The sequence below is a fragment of the Phyllobates terribilis genome, unplaced genomic scaffold (genome assembly GCF_046119375.1).
Source record: "Phyllobates terribilis strain yellow unplaced genomic scaffold, ASM4611937v1 Scaffold_3__8_contigs__length_932513732, whole genome shotgun sequence".
Taxonomy (NCBI): domain Eukaryota; kingdom Metazoa; phylum Chordata; class Amphibia; order Anura; family Dendrobatidae; genus Phyllobates; species Phyllobates terribilis.
Genome location: NW_027362763.1, coordinates 269,750,122 through 269,763,848, shown reverse-complemented (window position 1 = coordinate 269,763,848; position 13,727 = coordinate 269,750,122). Strand labels below are relative to the sequence as shown.

The window sequence follows — 13,727 nt, the reverse complement described above, 5'->3', positions numbered from 1 at the left end:
AAGCAGCTAACAGTCTATTCAGTAGGACTATCAGCTGTGTCTCCATCAGACTTCTGCACAACACAACTGATGGTCCCAACCCCATTTATAAGTCATGAAATCCCACTTATTAAACCTGACAGGGCACACCTGTGAAGTGAAAACCATTTCCGGTGACTACCTCTTGAAGCTCATCAAGAGAATGCCAAGAGTGTGCAAAGCAGTCATCAAAGCAAAAGGTGGCTACTTTGAAGAACCTAGAGTATAAGACATATTTTCAGTTGTTTCACACTTTTTTGTTAAGTATATAATTCCACATGTGTTAATTCATAGTTTTGATGCCTTCAGTGTGAATGTACAATTTTCATAGTTATGAAAATACAGAAAAATCTTTAAATGAGAAGGTGTGTCCAAACTTTTGGTCTGTACTGTACATGCCTGCCTTACATCACTAAGCACAATGCCAACATTGGATGGAGTGATGCCAGGCACGCCGTCACTGGACTCTGGAGCAGTGGAAAATCTTTTATGGAGTCATGAATTACAGTCCTTTATATGCAATTTTAATGAATGTTTCTGGGTTTGGTTAACGCCAGGAGAATGTTACCTGCCTTACTGCATTGTGCCAACTGTAATGTTTGGTGGAGGAGTGATCATGCTTTGGTTGTTTTTCAGGGGTTGCCTTAGGCCACTTAGTTGTAGTGAAGGGAAATCTAAATGCTTCAGCATACCAAGATGTTTTGGACAATTGTATGCTTGCATAATGTTTGTTTTGTTTTCTATAGCATGACTATTCCCCAGAACAGAAAGCAAGGTCCACAAAGGCATGGGTGTGTGAGATTGGGGTGGAAGAACTTGATTGGCTGCACAGAGCTACGGTCTTCAACAACATCTAACTTCTTTAGGATGAACGGGAATGGAGATTGTGAACCAGGCCAATTCATCCAACAATAGTGTCAGCCCTCACAAATGCTCTTCTTGATTAATGATCTAATATTCCCAAAGGGATATTCCAAAATCTTGTGGAAAGCCTTCAAGAAGAAAGAGCTCTTTTGGCTGCAAAGGGGAGACCAACTCCTTATTAATTCTTATGGATTTAGAATGGGATGTCATAAAAGGCCCTGTAGGTGTAACATGTAGGTGTCTTAATTTTACAAAATGTGTCCCAAAAGTTTTGCCCATTTAGTGTATATGAGCTGTTTGCATGTTTTTTTACATAGAAGAGTTGATATATCCATCTTAAAGCGCCACTCCAGCGTTTGTTTTTCAGAATAGAAGGTGAAGATGGGCAGTATAAGACCAGGGTCAGGGACCTTATGTTAGAAGCACCATTCCATCACTGTAATAAAAAACACTGGAATGGTGCTTTGAACTTAAAGAGATGTCAACCCGTGAGGAAATTTTCAGCAAGCCTCGTAGCCTGCTAAAAATCTAGCGGTGAGTAATGTACACACTGTTAGGATTTGGCTTCCTTTGCAGGTTCCAATGGTCTTCACTTGACCACATGTATGCAGTTTGCTTATCTGCAGTCATATGCCAACTAGAGTCTCATGTCTTACTTTCAATACAAGAATTTTTTGAGCTGAACAAAAACTTCTGCAGTCACAATATCTGACTCCAGATTTCCTAATCCTGACAATGTGCCTTATGCACACAGTTAAGATTCCGCTCTGTTATTAGCTTGAGTCGTCGTCACCTGACTACAAGTATGTAATTTGAATACTTGCAGTCACATGATGTCTATCAAATTTTCCTTCTTTCAATGTTCTATTGAGAGAAGTGAATGAGAAACAAGTCTGCACCTTACTCAACTATGCAAATCACATACTTATAGTCACTTGACAACTTCTCAAGCTTGAAACAGAGGGGAATCCTTACAGTGTGCACAGAGTGACTGCAGAAATTTATGTCCAGCTTGGAAAAACTCTTTAAAAGACACATACTCTTAGTTTATACATGAGCATTATAAAGTTATCATGGCTATAGCTTTAACATGTTTCCATTTCAATAACTAAGCTGAATAGAATTCTACTCAAATGTACAGTATTAGAAAGGTTTTTACACTTTGTGTTTTATGTATAAATTCACAGCCTTAATTGTATTACCAGTTTTAATTGCCTAGTCACAGGTTTATATTACAGTATGCCTATATTTATAAACTTTAATCATATAATTATGTCAGTTTTGCATTTTGAGTATCAGTATTTAACACAATTATACTGAAAATTGCATAAATGAATTGCTGCATTGGGCTAGTTTTACGCAATTTCATGCTCAGATTCTGGGAAAAGTAACCATGACTTGTGTGATGATGACAGGGTCAAGCTGACCCATAAGAATTCATAAAATTACAGGCTTGGCAATGTTTTTCATTTCTTTACTCTTCAGAAGTGATGAAATGTATTCCATCATTTAATGATTCAAATATAAAATGCTGAAGCACAGCATTCAATCTCTTAAATTATAGCCTTAATCTTCTAGAGAATACAGTATAAATCCTGTGAAGAGCGAGTCGGATTCATCAGAAATCAATTCATTTTGGGCACTAGTTAAAACCTGAAGCCAAATCTCATCATCTTCTCTAAGATGAAGCAGAACCGATCCGGAGGTTTGACAAACATTATGCTCACACTGCCTGGCTTGTGTCTGTATAACAATCCTACCATTGTGCACCAAGCCAATCTTAAGAGATGAATGTGATAAACTTATATGAAATGTGAAAAAGTAGACACCTTCAACGTTGGCTACGAATATACCTGAGTTTACACTATATGGTTTATTTTCATTAATGAAAACCTTATCAAATCTTATTGGCTGTCCAGGTGAAAAAACATTTCTTTGTCCTCGGACACCCACAGAAAATGCAATGTTCTCATGGTCAGACTGAGCTCCTTTCTGCCCTTTATCTCCTTTCCTCCCTGCTAATCCTGCAGGTCCACGGAAGCCTGTTGGTCCCATAGGTCCCAGCATTCCTCGATCGCCTTTTGAGCCAGCAGGGCCTCTAGGTCCCAGAGCTCCTTGTAGTCCAATTTCCCCTGGAACTCCAGGTACTCCATCTATACCATTTAATCCATTTTCACCACGATCTCCCCTAGGTCCCTTATCACCTTTTATGCCTTTATTACCAGGTTCACCTTTGGCACCTTGAAATCCTATGGCACCATAATTACCCAGAACTCCATGTTCTCCTATTTCACCTTTTTCACAAAGAGCACAACTGGTTCCTGGTTCACCTTTTGGTCCAATGTCCCCTTTATCACCTTTTATCCCAGTTTCTCCTTTTGAACCTGGCAGGCCCTTTTTTCCCTTAACACCTTCCAATCCTTGAGGTCCTCTTTTACCAACTTTCCCAGGTTCACCTAAAGGATGTGGAAATATGTCATTAGTAACAGTATAATTTAACAAGATTTCTGTGGTGGAGTGTATTAACACTAGAAAATAGTACAATGATTTCCAATCTGCAATCCTCCAGTTGCTGCACAACATCCAGCATGCTCTAATAGTCTGTATAAGTCAGGACATGGGGGGAGTTATAGTTTTGCAACAGAATTTAATTAAATAAAATGGAAAATAAAATAAAAACTGTATATACTTAGATTACAAATGTTTTCAAAAACCATGTATACATATATTTATTGTATCTGATTGCAAAACATTTCTCAATAAACATCGACCATCTTAAAATAAATTAACTGCCCTAGTATTTCATTATGGTTTTAATGTTACATCTGTAATATGCATTTAATCACCTAAGGAGGACCTTTCACCAGTGTAAGCATGTTAAACTGTCCACATCATGAATTAATGGCTTCTTCCTCTCTGTTGCAGAGATATTAGCTTGTGACGTTTAGGTTATAACTTATGTTATAGTTCAATTGCATGCTACCAAAGATTTGTGCTTGTACTTTTTACCCTGCATGAGGTTGACCAATCACAAACAGGCAGCATCATGCAGGGGAGAAAAGAACACACCTTCCTTTCCTCATTGAGCTCTTGCAGCTACTATGTAGCAGAGCTGAATTATGTATCTTTATAAATACTTCCAGATCACATCTCACAGCAGTCAATGTGAGGGAAGGTCAGAGTTGACAGCATTGTGAGATGAAACCTGGAAGGATTTGTAATAATACATAACTCTGCAGCTACTGTGTAGAGATACAGCAGAGCTGAGTTATGCATCATTATAAACACTTCCTGATCTAATCTTACAGTGCTGTCAGGTCTCATCCAGCCCTAAAGCTGACTGCTGTGAAATGAAATCTGGAGGCGTATTTAACTATACATAACTCAGCTCTGCTGGGTCTCTACACAGTAGCTACAGAGATCAGTGAGGAGAGAAGGGTATGTTCTTTTCTTCCCTGAATGATGCTACCTGTTAATGATAGCTCAGCCTCTTGAAGGAGAAGAAGGACACAAGTGACAAAACTCTGGTAACACCCAGTTGAATTATAGCATAAATTAAAACCTAAACATTATCAGCTAATATTTCTGCAACAGAAAGGAAGAAGTAAAAAGTAAAAACTATGTTTTACTTAGTCTTGCAGCTACTATTCTATGATGTGGACAGTTTAACATGCTGAAACTGGTGAAAGATCCTATTTTAGGGCTCGCTCACATGAGCGTATAACACGGACAAGTGCTATTCTATGTTTTATTGGATAGCTCTCGGACCAATGTTATACTATGGGGCTGTGCAGATCTGCTATTTTTTCTCATGCCAATTCATCAAGAGAAAAAAAATGGCAGTATGCTGCGAGTGGCTCCAGAAATTGGATCACACACACCCATACAAGTCTATGGGGGCATGTGAAATATGACTGCACTCGGATGATATCCGAGTGCAGTCCAACATCTGTTGGACTCAGACAATGGAAAATATGGAGAAATTAAGTTCTCCGTCTTCTCCACACCTGTTATATGATTCCCACAACAAGGAACAAGTCATAAATTCCTCACTGTTGATATAGGTTATAATAAATTCATTTTCCCCAAATGCTCTATTATTAATATTCTTAAAAAAATATAAGTTTTCTTGTACAGTTGTATACCACTTGGGGAGAATGGATTTGCAGAACTCTGGTCCATAGGCCAGGTCAGTAATCTGTGGGCGAGATCTCTGTGAATCTCCTTACCTCCAGACACTCCCAGCTCTTCTTTTGATTAGCCAGTCCAGAATGATGGCATCATTGAGGGTGTGACTCACACACACAACATCGCGCCAGCCCAGATAATCAAAAGGGATGCCAGTAATGTCAGGAAGTAAGCAGATTCTCTGTGACTACTGGACGGGAGCACTGATTGCTGAGCTGCCCAATGGGCCGCAATCCTGCAAATCGATTCTCCCATTTCTATATAGTATCTTAAATGTTGAGACTAAAACTCTGTATATACAGTAGGCAACCGAGAACAACTCTATAGACTACATTGGGATAACCACAAAAAAACAATGGAGTACTATTGTACCATAAAACTAATAACTGTTATTAACCCTTTCCTTCAGGAGCCAATATTCATTTTAGTGCTTTCAATTTCTCCTTACCGACTTCCAAGTGCTATAACTTTTTTTTTGTCTACATAGATGTATGGGGGCTTGTTTGTTTTTTTTTGTGGGACGTGTTGTAGTTTTGAATAACACCATTTCATTTTAGCATATTCGAGGTGTGGTGAAATAAAGAAAAAAATCTTTGACTGGGTTTTGTTTTTACAGCACTCAGTATGTGGTATAAATAATCTTACAGCATAATTCTTCAGAATAGTATGATCACAGTGATATTAAACTTGTATTTTTTATGTTTTAGTAGTTAAAAAAATGCAGAACTTTGTGCAAAAAAATTGTTTTGTTTTGCAATATTCTGAGACCTGTAACTATTTTTTTATTTTACCTTCAATGGAGCTGTGTGATACCTTGTTTTTACCATAATCAGCTAAAGTTTTTATTGTTATATCTCCCCAATAGTGTGCCCCAAGGCAATTCAGTGTGACCTAATGTGTGAGTAACAAAGCCAAAACAGGATAGCTACAGTGGTGGCCAAAAGTATTGGCACCCCTGCAATTCTGTCAGATAATACTCAGTTTCTTACTGAAAATGATTGCAATCACAAATTCTTTGGTATTATTATCTTCATTTAATTTGTCTTCAATGAAAAAACACAAAAAGAATTTTCCTAAAGCCAAATTGGATATAATTCCACACCAAACCTAAAAAAGGGGGTGGACAAAAGTATTGGCATTGTTTGAAAAATCATGTGATGCTTCTCTAATTCGTGTAACAGCACCTGTAACTTACCTGTGGCACCTAACAGGTGTTGGCAATAACTAAATAACACTTGCAGCCAGTTAACATGGATTAAAGTTGACTCAACCTCTGTCCTGTGTCCTTGTGTGTACCACATTGAGCATGGAGAAAAGAAAGAAGACCAAAGAACTGTCTGAGGACTTGAGAAACCAAATTGTGAGGAAGCATGAGCAATCTCAAGGCTACAAGTCCATCTCCAAAGACTTGAATGTTCCTGTGTCTTCCGTGCGCAGTGTCATCAAGAAGTTTAAAGCCCATGGCACTGTGGCTAACCTCCCTAGATGTGGACGGAAAAGAAAAATTGACGAGAGATTTCAACGCAAGATTGTGCGGATGGTGGATAAAGAACCTCGACTAACATCCAAACATGTTCAAGCTGCCCTGCAGTCCGAGGGTACAACAGTGTCAACCTGTACTATCCGTCGGCATCTGAATGAAAAGGGACTGTATGGTAGGATACCCAGGAAGACCCCACTTCTTACCCAAAGACATAAAAAAGTCAGGCTGGAGTTTGCCAAAACTTACCTGAGAAAGCCTAAAACGTTTTGGAAGAATGTTCTCTGGTCAGATGAGACAAAAGTAGAGCTTTTGGGGAAAAAGCATCAACATAGAGTGTACAGGAAAAAAAAAGAGGCATTCAAAGAAAAGAACACGGTCCCTACAGTCAAACATGGCAGAGGTTCCCTGATGTTTTGGGGTTGCTTTGCTGCCTTTGGCACTGGACTGCTTGACCGTGTGCATGGCATTATGAAGTCTGAAGACTACCAACAAATTTTGCAGTATAATGTAGGGCCCAGTGTGAGAAAGCTGGGTCTCCCTCAGAGGTCATGGGTCTTCCAGCAGGACAATGACCAAAAACACAGTTCCAAAAGCACTATAAAATGGTTTGAGAGAAAGCACTGGAGACTTCTAAGGTGGCCAGCAATGAGTCCAGACCTGAATCCCATAGAACACCTGTGGAGAGATCTCAAAATGGCAGTTTGGAGAAGGCACCCTTCAAATATCAGGGACCTGGAGCAGTTTGCCAAAGAAGAATGGTCTACAATTCCAGGAGAGCATTGTAAGAAACTCATTGATAGTTACCGGAAGCGGTTGTTCGCAGTTATTTTGGCTAAAGGTTGTGCAACCAAGTATTAGGCTGAGGGTGCCAATACTTTTGTCTTGCCCATTTTTGGAGTTTTGTGTGAAATGATCAATGATTTGATTTTTGCTTCATTCTCTTTTGTGTTTTTTCCTTGCAAGCAAATTAAATGAAGATAATAATACCAAAGAATTTGTGATTGCAATCATTTTCAGGAAGAAACTGAGTATTATCTGACAGAATTGCAGGGGTGCCAATACTTTTTGCCACCACTGTATATCTACATTAGATGCAGATTCTCCAGTCATTTTCATGTGTCCACCTCTTTTTGCATGTCCTTCTAAGGAACGGATATTTTACCCTGCTTTGTCAGGTGGTGTATGTGAGGAGGTGGTCATATCAGGTTGATATAGTGCAGTTAGAATAATACAACCTGGAGAGCGATATCACATGGGAGTTGACTTAGTCGGCACTATTAGTGCTGTGATGTTGTGTTGCGCATGCGCCGCTCTTATTAATTTTATACATACACGAAGCATCAGCACACTGCGACTAATGAATACTTGAACTCCACTATTGTTGTAAATGTTAAAAATGTAAGGTACTTAGCATTTTCTCATCAAAGAACACAAAACTCAACCAACTATGTCAAGGTGTACCTTTTAATATGGATGGTCCCTAAGCATTAAATGCCCTACCTCTCCAGGTGCCAAACCAGCCTCGTGTGAATTGGGAGTGAAAAGCTTAACAGGCATAGCTCACAATTAATGCCACCGCCCCACTATCAGTATGTTGTCAGTATTCGGTCAGTATTTTTTCTCAGGAGTGGGAGCAAAAACCCGGTGAGGAACAATCAGAGAAAAGATATAATAGAAACAAGTCACCAATTCTGCATTTATCACCCACTCCTGGTTTTGGCTCCCACTCCTGAGAAAAAATACTGACCAAATACTGATAGTGGGACCGTGGCCTAAAACCTTATATGGGAAAGATGAGTGGATATGGGTGCTGAGCTCTGGAGGGGACCACAACCCACGATATGTACTACACAAAAAGAAAAAATAAGGCCTGCATAGTGTTAAATTAAGATGTGTGGATAAGTGTGCTGAGCCATTGAAAGGGCGACACCCCCGAATGTCAATATTATTTATAGTATTTTAATGACATTTAATATAAGTTATTGCATTCTTAGGACAATAGCCCTCCTGTGTTTTTTGTGGGTATTCCCTTATAGCATAGATGTAGTACTCCTATGTATACAGTGGCATGTAAAAGTTTGGGTACCCCTGGCCAAAATGACTGTTATTGTGAACAGTTAAGCAAGTCGAATATGAAATTATCTCTAAAAGGCCTAACATTAAAGACGACGCATTTACATAATATTTTAGGCAAAAAAATATATATTTTCATCTTTTACATTTTAAAAAAGGAAAATGGGCTAATGCAAACGTTTGGGGACCCTGCATGATTAGTACCTAGTAGTACTCCCTTTTGAAAGTATCACAGTTTGTAAACGCTTTTTGTAGCCAGCCAAGAGTCTTTTAATTCTTGTTTGAGGGATTTTCATCTATTCTTCCTTGGAAAATTCTTCCAGTTCTGTGAGATTCCTGGGTCGTCATGCATGTGCTGCTATTTTGAGGTCTAGCCACAGATTTTCAATAATGTTCAGATCAGGGGACTGTGAGGGCCATTGTAAAACCCTCAGCTTGCTCCTCTTGAGGTAGTTTATTTTGGATTTAGACATGTGCTTAAAAGAGGATGGCTTCTACCAATGGATAATTATACTAAACTTCAGCTATTTTACAGGTGGTGTTATGTTTGCATCAAGAATTTGTTGAAATTTCATTAAATCCATTCTTCTATCTACCTGTGAAATGTTCCCCGCGCCATTGGCTGCAACACAGCCCCAAAGCATGATTGATCCACCCCCATGCTTAATGGTTGGCGAGATATTCTTTTCCTGAAATTCTGTGCACCTTTTTCTCCACACATACCTTTAATCAATGTGGCCAAAGAGTTCTATTTTAACCTCATCTGTTCACAGGGCTTGTTTCCAAAATGCATCAGGCTTGTTTAGATTCTCTTTTGCATACTTCTGATGCTGAATTTTATGGTGAGGATGCAGGAGAGGTTTTCTTTTGATGACTCTTCCACGAAGTCTATATTTGTGCAGGTGTCTCTGAACAGTAGAACAATGCACCATAACTCCAGAATCTGCTAAATCTGTCTTCTGCAGTCAGGTGTGGGTTCTGATTTGCCTCTCTAGCAATCCTCCGAGCAGCTCTCACTGAAATTTTCCTTGGCCTTACAGACCTTGTCTTGACCTCCACTGTTCCTAGTAACTGCTATTTCTTAATTACATTTCGAACTGAGGAAAGGGCAACTAGAAAGCGCTTTACTATCTTCTTATAGCTTTCTCCTGCTTTGTGGGCCTCCACCATTTTCATTTTCAGAGTGCTAGGCATCTGCTTAGAAGAACTCATGGCTGCTGTTTTTTGGCACAAGATTAGAGGAGGCTGGGTATTTATACAACTGGGAAATTTGCATCACCTGGCCTTTCATAACGATGATAGTGAACAAGCCATAACCCTAACAGGCTAATTGAGATCTGAAACCTTGATCAAAGTTATCTGAGCACACAAATCTCCAAGGGTGCCCAAACTTTTGCATCAGTCCATTTTCCTTTTTGTATTTTTTAAAATGTAAAAAATGGCAATATATTTTATTTTTGCCTAAAATCCAAATGAAGTGTGTCATCTTTAACTTTAGGCCTTTTAGAGATCATTTCATCTTCAACTTGCTTAACTGTTCACAGTAACAGTAATTTTGACCAGGGGTGCCCAAACTTTTACATGACACTGAAATTTATCTTTAACTCTTTCAAACTGAAGCACTGAACCAACATCTAACCTTTACCAGTTAGAATAGTATAGGATTATCTAACAACTTATTAAATTCTAGATAACTGAAGGAGTTGCACGAAATAAAATTCTCAGATTTTCTACATTTGTGAAACTAAATTCTCTAAAAATCTAAAAAAGCCATATGGCTCAATTTAAGGTTTCTGATTTTAATGTCTGTAACGTAAATGCACCAATGCTAGCCCTTTTATCCATTTTCTAGATGTCCCTCTGACATATAACCTATAGCAAATTCCCATGTGATCAAATGACTTTAACATACTACTTATCTCTCACAGACTATTGAGGCATGATACATGATGCCATTAACAGGTAAAATTACCTGGATCCCCTGTGTCGCCTTTATCTCCCTTTTGTCCTGCAGGTCCGGGGATATTACAGAAGCACTCTTTTCCTTCTGTACTATTTTCCATCAGTATATCCAAGACAGAATCTAACTGTTCATCAAATGGATAGGCTTTGTTAGTGTCTAGTAATGGGTTTAAGGTGCTATTGTCCCCAGTCTCTTTGGAAGCACTACCTACTGCAGGAACAGTGCTGGCCATGTTGAATACATCCAAAGTAATTGGTTGCTTGGGATCAATACTCGTAGATAGTTCTGGAAGTCTAGTATTGTTCACCCTTCCATCTGTCACATTGATTAAAACAGGGGTCACAGTTGATGTTACAGCTCCCTGGGAATTTACTTGAGTCCCTCCACCTGTGACTGGATCAGTTTCAACATTTTCGAGGTCTAGATCAAGAGGAACAGTAAATGTCTGTTTGGGCTCTTCAACTTCAGTACCATTCAGGAATTCCATTGAAAAGATTGGTTTAGTTGTAAGGCTCAATATGGCAAAGGTTCGGGGAGTCCATAGTAATACTTGTAGTGCTACAAACAGCATCATAACCTCAGGAAGAGATAAAGAAGAGTAATTGCAACAAACGTTTCCATTCTTATATGTTTAATAGATGCAAAATACTCTGATCACAAATTTTATAGAAAATAATTCACTCACCAGTAAATCATTAGAGGAAGATGTCCTATTTGTCCACTTACTTAGATATTTAAATACTTTTTATTTTCTTACAATTAGGTGTTCACCTTTTTATTGAGTATTTTTAGTTGGGTTTGAAGATTTAGGAAACGTATAATGATAATATTATGGGAGGATCCTATTATATCCCAAGACATTCAGCCAGCAATGCATATTGTACTGTGCAAGTTAAAGGGAACCTATTGGGACGATTTTACTAATCAAGTTAGTGGTATGGCTGTATAGGTTATTGAACAATACTAAAATAATCTTAGTAATCTAGGGAAGCAGCGTTGAGAAATCAAGGCTTAGAATTAGCCTGGAAGTACAATGACCGGCCCCAAATGGAATTCTAGGCTAATTAGCTTGTGGCTTCAAAGATGTCTCAGTGGATTATTAAAAGACAGGTATAATTTGTATTGTTGTTCTATGATCAATACAATTAGTAGTAAAATTGTCCTGATGGCTTCCTGGCCATAAGGCTTGGAATATCGTCTTGATAGGTTCCCATGAATAAAATTAGGTTAAGATAAACAATTTTTAAGTATCCGATCAGGGAATTCTTATCTAATAAAAGGCTTCCCAGATTCAAGTTAACCAACATGGAGTATAGCAGCAAAGAAGGTTTTTAACTCTGGAGTAAACAGCATGTCTGTACATAGACAGCCCTTTTTTCTAGAAATTTGTAAATGTAATGTAGCCAACTATATGATACAGGCTATGAGGATGTCCCCACTTGTTATGATTTCTTTGTTGGTAAATTACATGGACGGAGTTTTTTTTCTTAAGGATTACAATGTCCACAATCCAAATTCAATACAATATTGCTAGCCCATCCATTGACAGGCTGCAGTACACACCACAACCACTGGATGGCCATAAATAGCATAAACATCTCTTGACAAAATATTTCAAAATAATTTTTGTTTCATAGCTGTTAATCTCTAACCGCATACCTTGGGATTTGTCAAGCTAAGAGAAGAGGTAAGGAAGAAGCAATTGGTAACTTGGGGCCCAGAGGATCAGTGACTAGCACTTGCTTTGTAGAACTGTAGTCCTGGTTTCTAATCCTACCAAGGACAAAAAGCTGCAAAGAGTTTGTACGTTCTCTCCATGTTTGTGTGGGTTTCCCTTCACAATCTAAAGACATACTAATAGGGAATTTAGATTGTGAGCTCCAATGGGGACAATGATGAAAATGTCTGTAAAGTGCTGCAGAATATGATGGTGCTTAAAAATTCAATAATATTTTTGGAGTCCCTGCAGTGTATTTCTTCATGTAGTAAGAAGGAACAAACCCTTTAAGTTTCAGCATTATCTTTTATGAAGTAAGCTATATTTATTGTTCTATGCCTTTAATGAAAGCCCATGCACTGTAAATATATAACCAATCTAAAGGAATAGTAAGTAATATAACATAAAATACTGGTGACAAGTCTGGTGATGAATTAAAGAAAACTATACTAACTGAATGCAAAATTAATGCAAAGGAACAATCAATATCATCATAAACTTTCGTTCCACCTAGCTTAACAAATTCCCGAGGACCTACTGATTTATCATAAAGCTGAGGAATCACATATTTTATCATTTTATATAATTTCTAGCAGCAGACATTGTGGCTCCCACTGAGAAAAGTAATTCTGGACAAGAGACAGAATGAACTGACCACAGCAGAACAGAATGAGTCAAAAGTCTGATGTGATCAGCAACATGCTCAAACTCCTTCCTACAAAAGATAGACAAGGGCTCAAAGGAAACCAGGACGTGCATATAAAATGCTGGAAATTCAGTTCAGTAAATCAAATTAATACATAACATAGAATAGTAAAAATAGGGAAGGTCATTTTGTAAAAAATATTCTATATATTTCTTGAAATTTTTCTAGCTATTTGCTAGCAATATTCAGCCCCCATGCAAATATAATTTTCCTTACCTGTAAGAGAGTAAGAAATTGTTTGACCTTCTAAAGCGACACTCTTGTTAGTAGAATTGCACATTGGATTGAGTGGCATTAAATAATGGATGATGAACAAAGGCCATTTGTAGTCAGCTGCGAAACAATGCCCCTTTACCTGCCTTATATAAATAAGTATAATCATAATGCTTAACAGGACTTCTGATGTAAGGATCTAGAGATCCTAATGTAACCCATCTACTGTTCCTTGATCTGTAATTACAATTGTTATTACGGAACTATTAATACTCTTCCATTAGTAGAGAAAGGCTCTCTGTTACACTGAAAGGAAAGCATGTAATTTTCCAGGAACTTGTACAAATGATCTGCAAGCTATCAATTATAGAACCATATTAAATGACTGTATACTTGCTGACATTTTGTATTCTGAATAATGTACATTTAAAATACAATTGTTTTTTTGGGTGCAACTAGTGATGAGCGAGCACTAAAATGCTCTGGTATTCATTATTCGAGT

At 38.1% G+C, this 13,727-nt stretch overlaps 1 protein-coding gene across 1 annotated transcript; it reads right to left on the bottom strand.

Annotated features, from left to right (window-relative positions):
• Positions 1-359: 359 nt before the first annotated feature.
• On the bottom strand, positions 360-13,333 carry LOC141259217 (uncharacterized). The gene is made up of 3 exons (XM_073674815.1): positions 13,229-13,333; positions 10,599-11,166; positions 360-3,338 (listed from the first exon to the last, which is right to left on the bottom strand). Exons 2-3 carry the CDS (start codon positions 11,161-11,163, stop codon positions 2,449-2,451), a joined length of 1,455 nt encoding a protein of 484 aa, XP_073530916.1. The 5' UTR covers positions 11,164-11,166; positions 13,229-13,333; the 3' UTR covers positions 360-2,448.
• Positions 13,334-13,727: the final 394 nt, after the last annotated feature.

Coding starts and splice junctions, on each gene's coding strand:
- LOC141259217 (XM_073674815.1), bottom strand. CDS start 11,163: ATGATGCTGTTTGTAGCACTACAAGTATTACTATGGACTCCCCGAACC. Junction 3,339..10,598: donor AGGCGACACAGGGGATCCAG/GTAATTTTACCT, acceptor CACATCCTTTAG/GTGAACCTGGGAAAGTTGGT.